The sequence below is a fragment of the Platalea leucorodia genome (genome assembly GCF_965183815.1).
Source record: "Platalea leucorodia genome assembly, chromosome: 3".
NCBI lineage: Eukaryota > Metazoa > Chordata > Aves > Pelecaniformes > Threskiornithidae > Platalea > Platalea leucorodia.
This window is the reverse complement of record NC_138825.1, coordinates 26,108,135-26,127,432: the sequence shown is the minus strand read 5'-3', so window position 1 is coordinate 26,127,432 and position 19,298 is coordinate 26,108,135. Positions and strand designations below refer to the sequence as shown.

At 38.9% G+C, this 19,298-nt stretch overlaps 1 protein-coding gene across 14 annotated transcripts in view; it reads left to right on the top strand.

Annotated features, from left to right (window-relative positions):
• Positions 1–19,298, top strand: part of RPS6KC1 (ribosomal protein S6 kinase C1) — a 99,843-nt gene that overhangs the window by 60,937 nt on the left and 19,608 nt on the right. For 12 of the 14 annotated variants that reach the window (XR_014227792.1, XR_014227793.1, XR_014227795.1 and 9 more), the window contains 4 exons: positions 1,399–1,446; positions 3,046–3,178; positions 12,119–13,696; positions 13,968–14,057. Coding sequence is in view for 4 of the 14 variants with exons in the window: in XM_082307942.1 (XP_082164068.1) it covers positions 1,399–1,446; positions 3,046–3,178; positions 12,119–13,696; positions 13,968–14,057 (1,849 nt within the window). In the remaining 10 variants the exon portion in view is untranslated. The remainder of the gene's footprint in view (positions 1–1,398; positions 1,447–3,045; positions 3,179–12,118; positions 13,697–13,967; positions 14,058–19,298) is intronic. The other 2 variants (XR_014227794.1, XM_082307941.1) reach the window with 1 other exon arrangement.

The window sequence follows — 19,298 nt, the reverse complement described above, 5'->3', positions numbered from 1 at the left end:
TCCTGACACGTCATTCGTCTACAAGAAGTCTTTTTTGATATAAGCTGACTTGGTCTTCACTGCATCTTGTCTATTGACTTGGAGTTGCTGCATCTTGTCTATTGAACTCAAGGTCTGGTAACCCCAGTGCTGGCATTTGCAGCCCTTTAGGTGTTTGATTTTGCAGCCTAAATATTTTGGTATAACTGTATGTGAGTATTTATACTGGAAGTTTACGATGTCTATTGTAAATAAACAGTGAGTGCACACTCTTGTTCTTGTTCCTAGAGGAGGGTTGGGCTTGTACTTGTGCTGCTTGTGTGGCTGTCTTGCAGTTGGTGCTTTTCAAGTACATCTGTGTTCTTGGAGTTTGAAAATAATTAATTCCTGAGCAGGGTGATTTGAAGATGGGGATACGGAGGGTCCCGGCTCTCTAGAGATGCCTTTTGCCAAATATATATGCACATATATATTTTTGTTTGTTTTGTTTCCAACACACAAATAAATGGAGCTTGCTAAGAAGGTAGTTGTTATTTAGTACTTCTCTCATTGCTGTGCTGTGTTTAAAGTGCTTTCAGTAGAGGTGATGCACTCCTAACAGAGATGCTCTCTGCAGCTGTAAGTGTTCTCGTCTCTGCAGCGAACCCATCCACTCTTTTCTCCCTAAATAAATCCTCTTTTTCTGTTGTTACCTTAATACTAGTTTACAGTAGCACAAAGGGACTTCATTGCAGCCATTTCTCTTGTGGCTGATGAGTGCTGCAAAACAAAAATGGCAGTGGAGGAATGAGGCAGCAGTGACTATACTGTTGATAAAACATTTTTTTGTGGCCTGGGCATGTGTGTGGCCAGCTTTTAGTTTAGTCTTCCTGGAAAGCAGGTATGTAGCCACCCTGCAGAAAAAAAAAAAAAACAACAAAACCACAAAGAAGCCCTCTGGTAACCCACTGGTAGGCAACACATTTGATGTCTAGGAAGCCTGATGGGGAAAAGTGTTGCACTGAGAAGGTAGGTACAGCGAGGATTTAAGTGAAGTGACATAGGAAGGTAATGCTATATGAAGATTACTTTTTGTGCTTCATTGTGTTGCTACCATTGTATTTCTGTAAATTGGGTTCTGCTAGATTATTGCTGTAATTGTAAAGTACTGGTTATTTCTGTTACCAAGTTAGGATTCATTCTTTTAGTTAGCTGATTGGGCATCAGGTGACATTCCAGTAGTTCTCTAGAGATCTATGTTCTCAATCATATTTCTTTCCTAAAAAAAGACTGGTTATCAAATGTATGCTGCAGAGCTTTATTTTTTTTTTTTTAATCATTACTTATATCACTTTCTTTGTAAGAATATTCAACATTAAAGAACTGTGTTTTGTTAACTTAGGTGAATCTTAAATATTTCTCTGAACACTTTTTGCTTAGGTTTTGCTTGTAATGGACACTAGAACACAACAGACTTTTATACTAAAGGTGAGTAAAGTCTTTTATTACTCCTCTAAACAGTTTGGCCTCCTAAATTACACCAACACTCAAAGATCAGTTTGCATGTAATGTATAGAGTTATGTCTGTGATATATTGTTATGTTAATACATATGTCCTTATTAAGCGTACTGGAAATCTTTTTGTTGGTATTCAGTTGCTTTCCCTTCCTTTCTCTGTAACGTCGCTAGTGCTCAGATGTGCTGGTTTACTCCCTTGAGTTGCCACTGGTTATTGAGGCCAACACCTTAGCAAGCATCGGTAAAGAATCACGGTTTCAATGTGCTGCTTAAAACATCTGTAAAGCCCTGGTGGTTCAGGACACGCGCAGGCTGCTGCTGAAGGTGAAAATTCTCCTTAGCCCAAGTACATCCACAACACTTTGTGTTTCGTCTTCCTTTAGTTGAAGAATATGATATTGGCCAAAGTGGATTCTGGATGAAATGGACGACTGGTCTTATTCAAAATTGCTTTCCTATGTTTTACATCAATAGGCTGTGTAAACTGAGTTTAATGTTACTAACAATTGAGTTAACGAACAGTTAATTGGTCAGAATAAAATTTTTCACATTACTCTTTTGTGTTTCAGAAAGTGCTCAGATCAAGATCCCAATATGCTCGGAGCATCTGTGATGCTGAGAATTAGTTTAGTATGAGTATTGCTATTGTGGCCATTATTTCAGGCTCCCCTTGACATGAATTCCACTGCTGATGGGGAGGAAGGGCTGAAAAACTGTGTCCCAGACGTGGAGCTCTAATTAGTTGTTAACATTTTGTAACTTCGCTTCGGGTCTGGCTTACAACCCTGCCTTAACTTTGTGCATCTGGCCTTTGAAATTGTTTGTCTTAAGTATATGCAGAGTACAGAAAACCTGTTTGTTCCTCGGAAAGGATTATTTGTGAATATTGTATATTAGAACCTCACTTTATCTACTGGCAGATAGGGTAACATTGAATTTCCCATTTAACTGCTTATGTTTATCAATATTGTAATAGGTCATGTTATTGACATAGGTTTTTTTTCTCTTTCTCTCTCCCTTCCCTTTCTCCCTCCCACATCAATTTTTTCACTTCTGGCAACTTCATCTCTGTGCTACCTCCCAAAAATCGTTACCTCTCAAGGAGACTAATCCTTTCCTTTCCTTTTTGTTGTGGTGGTTGTTGTCTTCAGTAAAGTACAATGGAAATGTGAGGATTACCTGTAAGGCTAAGGCATTCTTTTGTCTTTACAACTTGAATTGAATGTTTTTAATAGTGTCTTTTGGTCACACACAAAAATAAAATTTTAAAAAAAGGTCACAGGGAAATAACTGAGTGTCATCCTGATGACTTAGTTTGAGAGAGATTCTAATAAAAACATTGACCCATGTAATTGATTTTAATGGCAGCTTTGTGCCATCTTCTGTTCTCTGGAAACGCGCCAGATGCCATCAGCACAGCCTCGGGGGACCGAGGGGCATAGAGCAGCAGATGAGTGGTTTCTCTGAAGCCCAGAGTAACTCGGATAGATTAGTTTGGTTGATAAACACAGAGCACAGCAGGCTCCAAAGGCAACTGAGGGTACAACTGACCTTTTTGTTCTCTGTCAGGGTCTAAGGAAAAGTAGTGAGTACAGCAGGAGCAGAACGACCATCATCCCCCGCTGTGTGCCCAACATGGTGTGTCTGCACAAGTACATCATCTCCGAGGAGTCTGTCTTTCTCGTGTTACAGCATGCAGAAGGTTTGTCTCTTGTTTAAGTATATTGCTGAAAAGAGTCAAAGGTTTAGGTTTTAATCAATGGTATATTTCATTGTCAAATTAATCTCTTATACATCTAATTAAAATATTTTTAGTGTGCCTAGGAGGTGTCATGTAAGACACCCCACTCCTATCCTCCGTACTCTCCTTTTTTCCCCCTCATTCCGTGGTGGATCTGATTCCTGTTTCAAATGGCCTCAAATCCTGATGGATTACTTGAATTGTAGCAATATTGAAAGCTTCCAACTGTTTATTTTCTACAGGAGTGTGAGTGCTTTCACTGCAATAACTATCTGCAGTATTTACAGTCATCTCTCAGATAAAGTCTTTGGCTACTTTTGTAAACTTTGGCAAGTAAATCTTTTTAGCATCTTATAGTTAAAATGACAAGTATTCACACAAGAGTTTAGTAACTCTGCTAAAAACCATGAATGTTTGCCTGTTGGTTAATTTTGCATAGTTGTTCTGATCTGGATTTTTAAGAAAATAGCTAGTGGCATCACACAGGAGTTCAAAGCAGAACCACAGAGTTGTGCCTTCAAACTATTTATAAAATTCCTGTTAAATGCACAGGGAACAGGTGGCACAAAATAATTACATTTTGATTTTTTTGGTCTAACACCTGGATTTAAATATTCCCTAAATGTAATTATCCATATTTGTTTAGATTGAGTGCAGAATATAAATTTTGGAATTGCCAATAGTTCTCTTTTTAGGAAATGTTAATAATCCAGTCAGAATGGATGATGTGAAGGAACTAAGCTAACTCATAGAGAAGATAGTTTTATTACAATGAATATTATTTCTTTTTTTCCTAACAACTTAGGTTTTGGCTTTTTCTTGAACAATGTCACATGAGGCCAGTTAAAGTTAACTTTACGACATGAATGGCTCTTTCTGCTATGTGTGACTTAATTTTGCCATGAGCAGTGATGCATGAAGAAAGGCCTCACATTACAGTACTGCATGATGGTGATCTCAAGGGTTTACAGTGCTGCTTTTCTTGAGGTGTGTGTAATTCAGCTGAATGGAGACTCTCACCTGAACTGTAATCTCCACATAAGCTAGTATTTTTTGTTTGGAGAAATAATATTTAAAAATAAAACAAAACAACAACAACCAAAACCCTCAACCTTGTCAGATACAAGCTGCCCTTAAGGCTATCATAATTAAAGGATTAGAGACAGGATAAAATAATTTGAAAAAGCTGTTCCTAATATTTCTGCAATTTCTGAAGACCTACAGTTTTGCTCTTCTCTTCAGGAAGAATGTTCCTTCTCAAAACAGATGGAAAATGGGGTGAAGAAGTACTGGAATTTGGGAGGTGTAGTGGTCAGATGGAGAGAACAAAAATTTTAAGGAAGGCTTAATGTGACCAGTTGACAAAGATGATCTCCTGGAAGTGATAATTTCGTTGTGACAACAGTGAGAAAAATGGAGACATTGCATGATCAGAGCTCTTTCATTTAAGAACAGAAACCTCAGCTTAACATTTGGGATGGATGGGGTGTTTTTCTTTAAAGGAATGACTCTCTCTTGGTCATCTTTGACATAGTCACAAATCCAGTGAAATGTGCTTGGCCTGAATGTCTTGCTCTTACCAACATCAGCTGTAACATGTTTTGAGTTCTATGGGGGAAGGATTTTTAATTTACTAAGTGTCTTCTAAATCAGGTTTGTGCAACACACAGCCTTGTGCAGCACCCCACACCATTTGTTTGATCTGCCAACAGTGAAGGTCGTGTCTGTCAGGCATCCTCATTTTGGCTGGCCAGGCAGCAAACACATACTCAGAGGCAGCCACAGCTCATGTTGGCTTTCTGCCAGCTGTGGGTCTAACACGTGCAAGTAGGAGACATGGGAGGGACATGGGTTATTTTGAGGTGGAGCTGGGAGAAGAGGTGCAGACAAGATGAGTGCTTTCTATAGGGAGAGCTTTGAAGGGGAACAGGAGGTAGGGAGCGTGGGAAGAACTTGGGGGCATTGCAGAGAGGATGGAGGACTGGCAGGCTGTGCTGGGGAGGAAGGGGAGAGCTGCGGGGACCAGAAGGGATTTCGATGTGGGTGAGGGCTGTTGTTGGTATTACATGATACGTGGGTTCACTTGACTGGGACACTTGTGGGTATAAGTTATAAACTGCATAGGGTTTTCCCTCATTTTCTGATAAGGCAGCGAGTAGTTTGGAAATGGATTCACCTCTATCCTTGTTTGCAAACCATTCAAAAATTGTGATGTGCTATAAGGACTTTTCCCTGATTTTCAGGGAATTAACAAGATTAATTTCTTTAAGCATAGTCGCCTGTTTTCATGAACTTACTGACTGGGCTCAGAATAGGCAAAGGGAGAGGAAAAGGAGTGATATATTCTGTTCTAAAGAGGGGTAGCTGGGGTACAAAGTCGTAAGTAAGTTGCCTGAGAATGCATACAGAAAAGCATATTGCAGGTGTAGGGCCTGATCCCAAATACCTAACTGGGGCAATAATTTTTTGTTGCCTCTAGAATGGCGTGGCCTCTGCACGTCACCCTATCCCAGGAGGCTGATGCTGGAAAGTGATTCAGAAGAAAGGCTTCATTTTCAAGCTTTGGAATCCCTATAGATAAAGCTGTCTTAAAATTTCATCCATCTCAGACCAAATATAAATAGAGAAGGTACTCATAGTTTATTTTGCGAAAGGATAGAAATGTCTAGGACAATGCTCTTTAAGTGATAGCCTCTGAAATTTTATTTCATAACTTCGTGAATGCTCTTAACATTGCAACTCCAAGAAGTTCTGTTCCAATAGGAAAGAAGATACTGCCAGTCAAATTTATAAGTATATTACTTTGTGGTGATTTATTATGTTAGGTATGTTAGGTGCACCATTGTAAAGAGTAAAATATTAATTAAAGTGGGAAATGGCTTGAATTATAGCAAATTCAGAGGAGGTTTTAATGTTATGTGCAGGCATTATGTATTTGCTAAGCAGCTTGCTATTTCCTGTTCATAGTAAATTTTAGCTGTATTATGAAGTGCAGCACTGTTAGGTTTTGTATGGATTTCTGAAAGCTTGATCCCAGACTCTTGCTCAAGATGAAGGCTTTTTTCTTTTTTTTTTCTTTTTCTTTTTCCTCTCCCCCCCATCTTTTTCCTTTTTTTTTTTTTTTTTTTTTTTTTTTTTTAAATCATGATGCCATTGCATGCTCAGAATTGGTCAGTGAGGTCTTGGGTTCTCTTACAGGCTTTTCTCATGGCCACAGCTGGAGGCTTCAAGGGTGCCTCAGAAGCACGAAAGTCCATAAAGTTATCTTGTATCTTTGTTGGAAAGCACTTGGCAAATTCTAGTGTGGTAGAGAGCCAATCTGATGTTAATAAGGCCTCGCTTCTTCTTGGCAGTACTAACTCCAGAAATTTTAGAAACAGATGCTTCAAAAATAGGCTGGGGGGCTTCCATGGGACATCAAAGTTTAAGTGGCTGTTAGAAGCTGTCAAATCTCTTTAAGCATAAACAAGCTGGAGTTCCTATCAATCTGGAGAGCACTCAAGAAACTTCATGCTGAAGAGGCTTGCTGCACGCAGGAATTGATAGACAACAAGGTGGTAGCATTCTGGCTTGCAAAGCTGAGGATTTGTTGTTAGGAAAGGAGAGAGTACTAGCTGTAAAGATTCGACAGCGATCGGAAAATGTAGGAAAGGTAATATGGTCCTTGGCAAGTGACTTTTTCAGGAGGCTGCTTTGAAATAATAGCTTTTGCTCAAAGTGCATTGGGAAGTTGGAACTTGGCCTAAACTAGCAAACTTTGTAGCAGAGATTCACCAGCAGCAGTGGAAGCAGCCATGTATATAAGACTCTGGTGTTTGTAACTACTGTCATGTTAGAGATTAGATTGGAGATTGGCTTCCAGTTCATGTGTACCCTGCAACCCCACTGTGGCTGCCGTTGGGATGCTGTGAAACGTTACTGTTGTGTCACGGTAGTGCCTACATGTCTGGTTCCCGTTTGGCCTAGAAACTGTACAAGCATAATTTTATGTAGTCATTGTATATTGATAAAATTTGCCAGTAGACATGTCTTTATTGAAAAGGAGGACAGTGATTCTAAGAAAACCATAAGGTTGTTCTTTTTTCAGCAAGGAAGAATATTAATTCTCACAAGGTGCATGACTTATGATTGGTACTTCTGCCCATAAACAAATTCTTATGCAGTGATGTAGAGAGTTGGGCCTGATTTTGGAGAATAATTCAAGCAGATGTCTTTCAGTACTCTGTTTTTCTTCCCTATCCAATCACAATTATTTGGAAGCCTGGATTGTTCACTTTGTCTTTGTTTGGGATTTCCTAAATACAGTGATTACTGCATTCTTAGCTACATTCCAGTTCTGCAGAAATTAGAGTATATCGTCCTTCAGAGTAAACTCATGGGCCAAGCTAGCATAAGCCATTGATTTATTTTGGAATAAGTCTCCTTAGTCAGCCAGTCTTTCAGGATGTGAAGCTGAAATGGTAAGTGTCTGAGCGCTCCGGGTGAGGAAAAATCCAACAGGTCATGAATTTTTCTTGACAGCTAGAACAAAAACATGTTTAGGAGACTAAATTTGCTGATCTGTTAGGTTTCATTTTATCCTATGATACGTTCTATATAGTCTCTGTATCTTCTTCTCTTTGATGTTTCTGCATTGAGTGCTATTAATACCAAAAAACTGCAGAAATGTTTAAAAAAATGTAAAAATATTATGGAACTAACAAGATTCCTAGGCAGCTTCATCACTTGGTCACTTTATGCTGAAATTTCCTGTTGATTATTTTGGGCACTAACTTTTTAGACTCTCTCTCTCGAAGCAGAGGTATAACCTCCAGAGTGCTGGAAATGTGGTTAAGTAAGGCAGTTCTAATAAGTAATTTTACATTGAATAACTTCAGAAGAATGTAGAGCTTGGTGATTTTCATGTGCTAATAAAACCAGAAAGAGTGAGCTAGACTGGTTGTAGAGCCAGTTCATGGTAGAAGAAAATAATCTTAATAATTAGCTATGTTAATACTGTACTTCTCGAATTGTATTAAACACTAATAAACTTTAGCTTAAAATGGTAGCTTTTATAGTTATTTAGTATGTTAGATTATTTGACAATGACTGAAGCTTACTTGTTTGGATTGATTTCTGTAATTTTAGTTTTTATAGATTCGTGATACTATATTAGCATGGCTTGCTAATGGGTTTTCTTGATCTTACACAACACATGGGGAGAGGGGGAAAGATTATTAGTATGTCATTCATAAAGGCGTAATTATATACCCAGATACAAATATCACTCTTGTTTGACCCTGGAATGGACATTTTCAGAAAGGAATAAAATTGTTGTTTTTCACTATAGAACACAATTATTGAATAGCAGTTATTTACGTATTTCCACTTGACCAGGAGGCCAGTCTTGAAATATTTGTATGTAAACATATTTGGACATAATAATTTTTTTTTGTGTTTACTTGCATTTAACTCTAAATTGGAGTTGCAGTAAGTAGTTGTTTCCACTGTGATTTCTAAGTTCAAGTGATTATTAATGAGCAACTTCTTTTTTAAAAAGGTAAGATAATATATTTACAAATAGTAAATGAGTCGTTGCAGTTCTGTCTGTTTTCACAGGTGGACAGCAGTGAATTCCTGAATACTGTAAGGATAAAGAGATTTTTTTTTTTGTCTTTTGCGAATTTTAGGTTTGCTGAAAGCATTTGAAATTTTGAACATCTTTAAAAACATAGCCTGAACCTCTTGACTCTTCAAGTGATTTTTCTGTGGGGTTTTGAAGGATCGATCTCAGCACATCTGTTTTCCTTCCTTAATCCTTCTGGGGTCTCCTTCTTCCTTAAGCTACACTAAGACTTTGAGTAGAGGCCAAAATCTAGTGGGGGCTGCATGAAATCTTGCGTGAAGTGAGGTGGAGGGAGCAGAAGACGGGGCTTGTCCTGAGAACAGCTTGACCTGTCTGTAGGCGAAAAGCTAAGCTGTGCGAGGATAATTTTTGCACCTTTCACACTGCCAGGCAGCCCGGCCCCTTCCTACCTTAACGTAGGGGTACGAAACATTTAGGTCAGTGAGAGCCTTTCAGGTGTCACACGTAAAAGCACACCTGGTGCCTGGTAATGACACAGGAAAAAAAACATGACAATAGATCACAGAAATAAGGTTTTGAGCTTTCTGCATCCCTGGGTCAAAGCTCAACCGTTAGAAAGACCTTTTCTTACTACGTGCATCTGAGGAAGGACTTATGGTGCTAATATTTGCATTAAAGCCGTGCCTGGAGGCTGAGGTGCCGTTGTGCCAGGCACTGTCCAAAGCTGCAAAAATGTAATGTGGGTCTTCATGGGTCGTGTTCTGTGAACACCCTTTGAAACCTAAGATTTGTGTTTCTGTAAGAAATTTGTGAAGCACAAATAATAAACACGAGTAATATGAAGACAGAAATATTTAGCATTTGCTTGTACTAATTAATATAATGCAGGTGGGATGGGGAGACTCTGTGCTTTATTAAATGCAGCAGGGGCGTGGTTGTCAAATGAGATTTTATTGTTTGGTATGAAATGACCCTGAATAATTCCATGCCTAGTTAATAAACTGGGCAAAGTTATTTTGCAAGCACTGCTTACTTAAAGTAATTTAATTGAAATTTTTAAGAAAATTAACTATTGTGAAAATATTGTTCCATCAGAGTCTTGGGGTAAAATTAAACTTTTGTGTTGCTGCTTTTGTCATGGATGAAAGTGTGGAACAGAGGAGAAAGTCCTTTGGCCGTATACAAAAATATGTATGTTCTCGCGTTCTTTCTCATTTTCTTTTCCATTGTTTTCTCTCCCTGCCATCCCATAGCAAAAGCATGAATAAATGTAAAAGTGTAACATTAGAAAAAGAATTATTGGTGATTATGGGATGAACAACTTTTATTTTTACCAGATCAGTTTAAACCCAGTAATTCTGAAGTCCTATGCAAGCTGTAGGGCTCAGAAGGCACGGCAGTGCCCTGGCTCTGCCTTTGCCCTGCTGTGCAATGCGTAACACATTGTATTTAAGGCAAGTGGCTTCATCTTGAGAGTCTGCATTGACTCCCTGCTTCTTACAGAGGCAAGGTTCTGCTTGTCAGGCACTTCTGGCAGGGCCAGGGCCCTTGGTCTCCGCGATGCAGGGCGGCAGGTTGCTTGTGCCCAGGCAGGCTCGGAGTCGGTCGCTGCCCAGGGGAGGCAGCCTGCTTCGCTGGGCTGAGGGCTGCTGCTCTGCTGGGAGTGACTGATGAGCCGTGTCTTGCTGCTGTGGCATGGCCCGCTTGTAGGTATTTGGAATGCATCTTTGGGTGAGTGTTTAAGTGCTTATGCAATACAGTGGTCAATATAGCAGTTCTTGTTCCCTTCTCTACGACCATTGCTTCCATTTGCTCACGTTTGTTTACCCGGCATCCTTTCTCATCGTCTTCTAGAAGGTGGCAAGTGTCATTCTGACCTACTAAGTCTGTTTGTAGCTTATGGCAGAAACCACATGGATTAATAGAACTAAATTGTCATTTTTACCAGTGGACTCAAGCTGTTAGAATTCCCTCTTAATATTTTTAATATACTTAGTTTCACCACAACCAGGGAGACTTCCCTGCCCCGCTTCTTTCAAAAACAACTCTTGTCTTAGCCAGGGGGATGGAGGGCAAGAAAACTCCACATTATATTATTCAAATTAATTTTTAAAGTATCAAGGTTTTTCTGCCTTTGATAAGTTATTTTTGAAATACCTGGGAATATAGAAAACCTGTTCCTAGGCAATGAAAAATACTTTCTTCTTTTATTGTACTTTCTAAAGGAATTTTGCCTGACATGGAGAGTGTTTTAAAATAACTATTAAAGACTGTATTTTGGAAAAATATAAAACTCCAAATAAGTAAAAAAAAAAAAGAGAGAAAACAAAAAAAAAAAATCAAAACTTTGCAGATGCCCAGTGGGCTGGATACTTATTTTTTTCTTCTACAAAGATTTTGTTAGAACTCCTCTGCATTTTCCAGAATTTCTGTACAATCTTTTAAATTGAAATGTCTTGACTTTGCATTTTTCCATAAGTTATCAAAGGTGGCTTTCTAGCTTTAAGCTAAATTCTTTGGCATGTGCAGGAGGTGCAGTAACTTCTTGAATTGCTTTGTGCAAATTATGTTTTGTAATCTGTAAGCTTTTTTAATATGTACAATATTTGGAAACAGAGTCCTATTTTGTATTTTTTAAATGTAACTATTACTTTTGGAACTGTAACTTTCTTAGTCTTTGATGTGAAGGAACTGGTTTGCCAGTGTAACTTAAAGAGTATTGATAAATACTTGTGTAATGCAGCAAGGCAAAAAAAACTTTCTTGAGTCCTGAAGTTAAAGGGAGAAATACATCCATATTTAAGTAGCAAAACCCATTTCTTCAAAGAGTGGAACAGATCCTTAAAATATCCTGCTAATATGAGGTAATTCCCTTCCCTTTATTGAACTTGCTAATTAATTTTTAGTCCATCTCCCCTAATATTACTCATGAGCTTGGAGCTGTGATACAGAAGTATTCAGTACAGGCAGAACTTGTGATGGGCACTAAACCATTTGATCTTCCCTAGTTTTTGCTTTCTTTTGAGACAGCAGATGGAGAGTAGTCGCCACCATGCAACTTGAGACAGACTCTGAAATGAGTATTTACTGAAGTTTTAAAAAAACCCTTAATCTCAGATGCAGCTCTTTAAATATTTATGTATTAATACTAATCTGCTTGAAAAGCAAGTTGTGGTCCCTGTAATTATTTACTCGTGAGGCAGCAGACCCAACTTGCTCTGTGGGCAGGAGGATATAGCCTGTTGTGACAATGAGGGTATTTTCCTGTTTCATAATGAAACCGATTCTGGTTTGAGTGAAATTAAGATATTTCCCCCTCCCCTCTTTTCTTGCAGGAGGAAAACTGTGGTCTTATGTCAGTAAGTTCTTGAACAGAAGTCCTGAAGAGAGCTTTGAAATTCCTGAACCCAGAACATCCAGTTCAACTAAAATTTACCTGGAGCAGCCAACACCTAGCCCTAAAGAAATCGGTAGCAGCACTGATTCCAGAGAAAGCTACGGGGAGAGCACACTGAAGGTGGTCCCACTGAAGAGCAGCCTAACGCCAAGCTCTCAGGATGACAGCAGCAACCAGGAAGATGGCCAAGAGAGTTCGAAGTGGATGGACTCAGGATCCAGCTCAGAAGAAGAGTGCACTACTAGTTATTTAACGCTATGCAATGAATATGGGCAAGAAAAAATTGATTCTGGCTCTCTAAATGAGGAACCGGTGGTTAAACTGGAGAGCGAAGGTCTAAATACCAAAGAGAGAAGTCGCTTGCAGAGATGTGGTGTCGTTGGCAGTGATAGCTTCACCTCTCAGATTGCATCTCAGGAACGAAAGCTTTTCATTGACGATGCTGAGTCAGAAATATCTAGCCCTACTAGGATATTGGACTCATTAACTAAATCAAAGAACAGCCCCATGGAACTCTTCAGGATAGACAGCAAAGATAGCACTAGTGAGCTCCTGGGGCTTGATTTTGGAGAAAAATTATATAACCTGAAATCGGAGCCTTTGAAGCCATTGTTTTCTGTCCCAGATCATGATACAAGCTTGGATGCCCTAGAGAGCAAAGCGGGTGTGAGAGCTCATGACACCATAAGCAGGGGTTCAAATGACTCTGTGCCAGTTATCTCCTTTAAGGATGCTGCTTTTGATGATGTAAATAGTGTTGATGAAGGAAGGCCTGATCTCCTAATAAACTTACCTGGTATGTCTGATGAAACAGAAGAGGCAGCAGTGTCAAGGCCAACAAAGTTTACAAAAACTGATAGGGACATGTTGGAAGTAAAATTACTAGAAACACCTGATGTCTTACAATTAAATAATTCTGCAGAGCCATGCAAAACGTTTGATCAAGAGCCAAATCTTGTGGCACCAGAAGTGGGTGATCCTTCCCGCGAGGAAGCGAATGGACAAAGCGGTGTCACTCAGGGAGCTCTTGGGACCCTCTTTACGTCTGACCAAGAGGTAGGTAGTTCAGAAGATGGGGCTCTGTTTCAAGGGCTTGGAGCCTGCTCCTTAAACGTGACAAGCAAAGAAGAAAATGTATTTGTTTCCAACCCGCTCTCAGGTGCTCAAGATGTTAGCTTGGATGGAGACATGTTAAGAAATGAAGCAGTGTTGCTGTTTTCCGATCAAACTGAAGACTTTGGGAAAGAGGAAACAGACTCGGCTTTGTTGCCAGCAGCTGAAAGTAAAAAGACAGCACCAAAGAGGGAAGACAAAATAGCAGTAGCAGGGGAGAAGGAAATACATCAGATCTTTCAGGACCTCGACGAAAGATTAGCGATAACCTCCAGGTTTTATATCCCAGAGGATTGCATTCAAAGATGGGCAGCTGAAATGGTTGTAGCCCTTGATGCTTTACATAGAGAAGGAATTGTGTGCCGCGATTTGAACCCAAACAACATCTTATTGAATGATAGAGGTCAGGAACTTTTGCAAATGCATTTCTTTTTATTCGCTGTTGCTTCCAATTAACTGAGTAGGCGTTTTATCTTGTAATTAGTATCTTCATTTCCTGTCTAGAGCTTCATTATCAGTGCAGCAAATTCACCCCCAGTAATAGCTTCTAGTACTTAATGATGCCATTATTCTTAATGATACTGTTTTTAGCTACAAAAGGAGTAATTACAGTTCACTTCTGCAGAAAATGGAAGGGAAAAATGTTTTGATTTCTCCTGTCGTTTTGTTTTTAGGACACATTCAGCTAACGTATTTTAGCAGGTGGAGGGAGGTTGAAGATTCCTGTGACAACGATGCCATAGAGAGAATGTACTGTGCCCCAGGTTAGAGCAATCACCTACAATGTTTCACTTGGAAAGTAGATTAGCAGCTTTCATTTTCTCACAGAGCCTCTATAGCATAGAGCTCGAGATCATGCAATATCTGAATTTTCTTTGCTTTTTCCTGAATGTCTTAAAAAGCTAGAGGGCTCATAACTGCTTTGTTGTTGAACTGTGGTGGTGTTTGTTAGGTCATTTCCATAAAGTGTAATTGTATTGAATGTCTTGTTTAAGTGAATTTAAGGAATGTTTTGTTTTCTTGCAGTTGTTTGCTATGCGTGAGTACATCTTGATAACTGAAAAGAGAAAATAAGGGAAAGGCAGACTGAAAAGATGGCACTAAGAGCCTTAAAAATACAAAAATTTATACATGCAAAGAACACGGGGGAAAAAAACCCATAGCAGTTTGAAAAATACAACCCTAATAGGCTCAGAGATGCCTTTGACATTTTTGATGAGCTACAGTGGGCTTTGAAATAGTTTAGAGAGCTCTTTTCTTAGAACTGCTTTCATCAATCATGAGGGTGATAAAATCAATATCTCTTGGGTTTTTATAGCAAAGATGGCACTTGAAACCAAGCCCTCCCTCTTTTCCTTTTTCCAATTTATTTTCTGCTAATATAGTGGTCAAATGGTAGTGACAGCCAAAGATCAGGTGTTTTACTTATAACTTCATACTTTAAAAATTTCATAGCTAGCTTAAAACCCCCTACTTTTAGAGTTGAAATGATTAGTGGGAGGCTATTCAGATTTTCAGTTTCTCTTTTTCATTCTGAATTTGAAATGCCAACGCATTCTTTCTGCTGAGCGCGTGGTCTCGCTAGGCATTGCAGCTTGGCGTGCAGGCAGTCTTCAAGCTCAGAGTCTGGAAATCTGCAGAAAATTTAGAAATAAGAGTTATCAGCAATGGAAGTTCCCAACTTAGTTTGGCATCAGGTGTTTATTCTGTGATTTAGTCCCGCAACTGAAATACAGTAAGGAGCTGCTCTTTGTGAATAAAGGTAGGATCTCAAGAAAAATTTGAATGCCAGCCTCTTGAGATAAGTAATAAATAAAATCTTTTCTGTCCAGGTGCAAGTCAAAAGGGCAGGTATTACAGAAAAGAATTCTTTTTACCTATCAAAGCAAACCCAACACCTTCGTTCTACCCTCACCCCACTTTAATTCAAGAATAAGAAAATTGGGGAATCCCAGCAATTCTTGTCGTTAAATAGAAACGTGTTCTGGTTGCCAACGCGCGTGACGTCCTGTTAGAGAGTGGCGTTTTCCTGCCTCCCTAACCCAGCCTCGTACAAAGCGCTCCCTAGTTGAGTAGCAGCAAAGATGGAAGTGCAGCCTTTTCCCACCCTGTCATCATTAATGAGCTGTGAAAGTCAAAGCTTAATTTTTCTGTATTTTAATGAGGATCCAAAGAGAGGCTTTTTTTGCCCCCTAAGCCCCAACCAGCCAACTCCTGCAGTAATTAAGTGTTTAGGGAGCAGTTGAAATAATATTTAGAAGTCCCCAAATGCAAGAATAAAGTTTTCTGCACCATCATTATTTCCACCTCACAGCACAGGTGTGGTATCCGTCCAGGCTTTTCTTGGTTAAGTTGCCCTCTCCTCTCCGCCCTCTCTGCCCTACCCCAAGCTGCAGTTTGCTTTGTGTGTCTGTAACGGGTGAGCTACAAGATGAAGGTTTGCAAATGCAAATATTAGATACATGCAAGATGGCTGAATTGATACCGCTCTCTGATTCTTACCTTTCCTATTTCTTGATCTTAATGTTATCTCTGCAAAGTGTACTCTTAGTGTAGCTATTTCATGCTAATTTTTGCATAGGAGAGTAATATTTCATATAACTTAGCAGTACAAAATACATTTTGGAGCCAAGTGCTGTTCTATTCTGAGCAATGATTTAATACCTGTACCTTTGATAATGGTATATAGCTGAGGTCAAAGCAGCTTTCTTAGGGCTACTGCTGCTGGTAAATCTTGCTTTAGAACTTTTGGTCACTATTAAAAAAATAATCATGTTAGTGGGCTTTCTTTAGGCTCTGATGTTACAGGAAAAAGAAACCTTATTCAGATGATCTTTTTTCGTTTTAAGGAGTGTAGCGTGTCCCTGGAACCCATGTCTTCCCTTTATCATGATAGCATTGCTCCTCAAGCTGCTTCTTGGAATAAGGATTTTGAAATTATACTCGTGCTTCAGTTCAGTACTCTAAGAGAAATTGGCAAGTTTGGGGTTTTTTATTGTTTTTAAGTTGCTTTTTAAAACTGATCATAAATGTTTCTCACATCTTGCTTTTTTCCTGCTGAAGGAAGGGCTGCAGTTTTGTAGAGGTGAACAAGTGATCTTCACAAAATTTCATCAGGTCTAACGGTTGCTTATCATAATCCAACACAGTGACTAAATAAACTAACTCAAAGTGAGTCTTTATCTTGTTCTGAATTTTCCTGGTGTTTGCAGTATTGTATGCTGTGTTGCCCTACCTCTGGTTACTCAGCCTTCCTTCTCCTTTTCTCTCCTAGCTGAAGGATGCAGTGAAATTTGGCTTGTAAAAGTTTGTCTCCATGTGTTTAGCTTGGTGTGTGTTTTCATCAGAGTTCAGGATAGAATAGCATTTGGATGTGGTAACTTGTATGTTACGGGATTTCAACGTTTTGTTATTTAAATGCGCTCGTTAAGAGTATGCAAGAAAGGGAAGATGTCTTTATCAATACACTGTCTTTTAGGGTCTGGTGTTGGAGACTGAGAACAAATGGTGAGTCTTGGGATGCAATTCTTTTTCTGCATTGATTTTTTGAGGAAGAGCAAAAAAAATGGAGAGGATGAATGTGAAATTTAAACAGATTGCAGGATATCTTCAATTTAAAATAGGTAGGAAATTGTATCGCAGAGTTATGTGAGAGAGGTAAAAATGTATTTGAAACAATTTTATCTTTTTAATTGATGAGGTTTCAGGTGTTACTTTTTTACAGCACAAGGTATAAAGTCCTTAGCAGTGAAGTGCCTGAGGACATATTTAAATTTTAAGTTGCTTTATTGGTTGAAGGAAAACATGGAGTCTAAACTCTACAATTTATATGTCAGGATCTAATTCCTGGAGGGGATAGGGATAATAATGTATTAATGTTGAAGCTTTTCTTACCCAGGGGAGAATAGAGGTCCAACTATGTGGAGCTTGCTTGCAGGATCTAGGATTTTGTGTTTGAGGCTTTCAGTCCCCCAGGTTGTAACCTTTTATTAAAGCAAAGCAAGTTAGTATTGGTACAGAAAGACTGATCGGATCCTTGCCACGGTGAATAGCAAGGACTTGCTCAGCTCTTGTTATCCTACAAAAAGTGGAGAGGCAATGTGACTGCATATGTAGAAAAGAGATTATGCAGTGTATATATAAAATAATAGAACAAACGCAAACATTATAAATGGAGAAGTGCCAAAAAGATGAGGGAAGAGAGAGTTTAAAAAGCTGCATACCATTCCCTGCTAGCAATATAATTAATTTTGTATGAAATAGAAATTGTCATTTTATAACGTGTATAAATTAAAAGCAGGGCTAAAGCTGTTGCAAGAAGTCGCACTTCTCCACTATTGACGGCAGGTGGCATTGTACCATTAATGGATTTTGCTGTTGCACTTGCTGGTTGTAATTTGCCTAACTTCACATGAGAACTGCAGACGGAAGATGGGGTTTATTTGTCATGATTTGCATATCAAGAATTGTACTTGCAAACTCAGAGTCGTGGTGTGTTATAGTGCTGTTGAATCTGTTGGTAAAGCTGGATAACTCTCTTTACTCCTCCGTAGCACTACTCAATAAAAAAAAGTTGATGCTGAACCAACTACTGCAACAACAAAGCTATCTGCACATGCTTAAAAGTAGCGCCTGTGCTATACTTTGATTAATGGCCAAACTAAATCTTTGCTGTTCACCTATGATAAGTCAAATGTTGTTTCTCTAACCCACAAGGGAAATGATGGATTATAAATCATCCCCTATAAACTCAACACCACTTCAAGTAAAACTGTGGGGGTTTTGGCCAAGAATAACCTGTTTGCTTTTAAAGAAGAAATTAAGTGCTTGTAACTGAGATTTTCTGCTGCTTTAATATGGTTAAGGTGACTAATGTGAGGTTTATATGGTGGTGGTTGTTTTTTTTTTTTTTTAACTTTCCTCCTCTCTATAGTAACTTTGTTTTCTGAATGTTCTAAAGTGCACTAAGCAGCTGATGTCTGAATACAAAGTTATTAGCAGATCAAATGAGAATGATTCACTTCTGTTTAAACAGCCCTTTGCTCTCCATACCTCCTGAGAACTCTTATCACATATTTGTTCAAAAAACCCCACAAAACTAACAAAAAAATCTCTCGTATTATCCACCTGCCTGGTGGCTGATAGTATCAGCAATGTATCTCTTTATCTCTTGGTTAATGTGCCTTGGTATTCTGAAGGGGGGAAAATTCCAGTAACAGATTCAATTTACACAGACAGAAACTTGAGCAAATGCCAGCCTAGCAGGGGGGCCATTATTCTGCTCTATAAATAAGTTTAAAAAAGAAACAAACACACACACAAACCTGTGAATCAACATGTTTTGGTCTAATTGAGGGAAAAGCAAGATAAATGAATTTTGAAATGCAAATGATCACCTTCTGTTATTTAAGTACCAGTTTTGCCAACTTTGTGATCTTAAATATAAAGAGTTGTTACCTTTTAAATGGAGTAATAATTATATTCCATTCTTGATAGTCATGATTTTTAAAATCAAATTGGGAAGTTTTTAAAAAAAGCCCCTTCATAGTATGCTTAATACCTGTGAGAAAGACAAAATTGTCTACAGCCACAGCCTGGTCAAGGCTGTCTTCAACTAAAACAGATTAAGTTGAGGATTTGCTCACAAAGAGTAATCTCTTAGGTACTTTTTCGATCTAACCTGTGAAGTGTCATGTTGTAGAAGCGGCTTGCTGGTCTAACATCTTGTGTAAATGTGATGTGTGAATGAGATGCTTTATTTACACTCTCCGAGTTCTTGTTCCAGCAGCAGGGATGCATTCTGTTGCATCCTTGTAGTGTTTTCGGAGGACGAGATTTCAGAACTGGGCTGCCTTTGGAGTCTCTTTTCTTTCTTGTCCAAACAATGAGTTTTCACCAGACTGTGTTTACTAAAAACTGGAGATTTGCTTGTTGAGATTATAAAGCCAAAGGGAGCTTTGCTTCATAGAAAATGTAAGTAGGAAACTGGCTATCAGTAATGCATC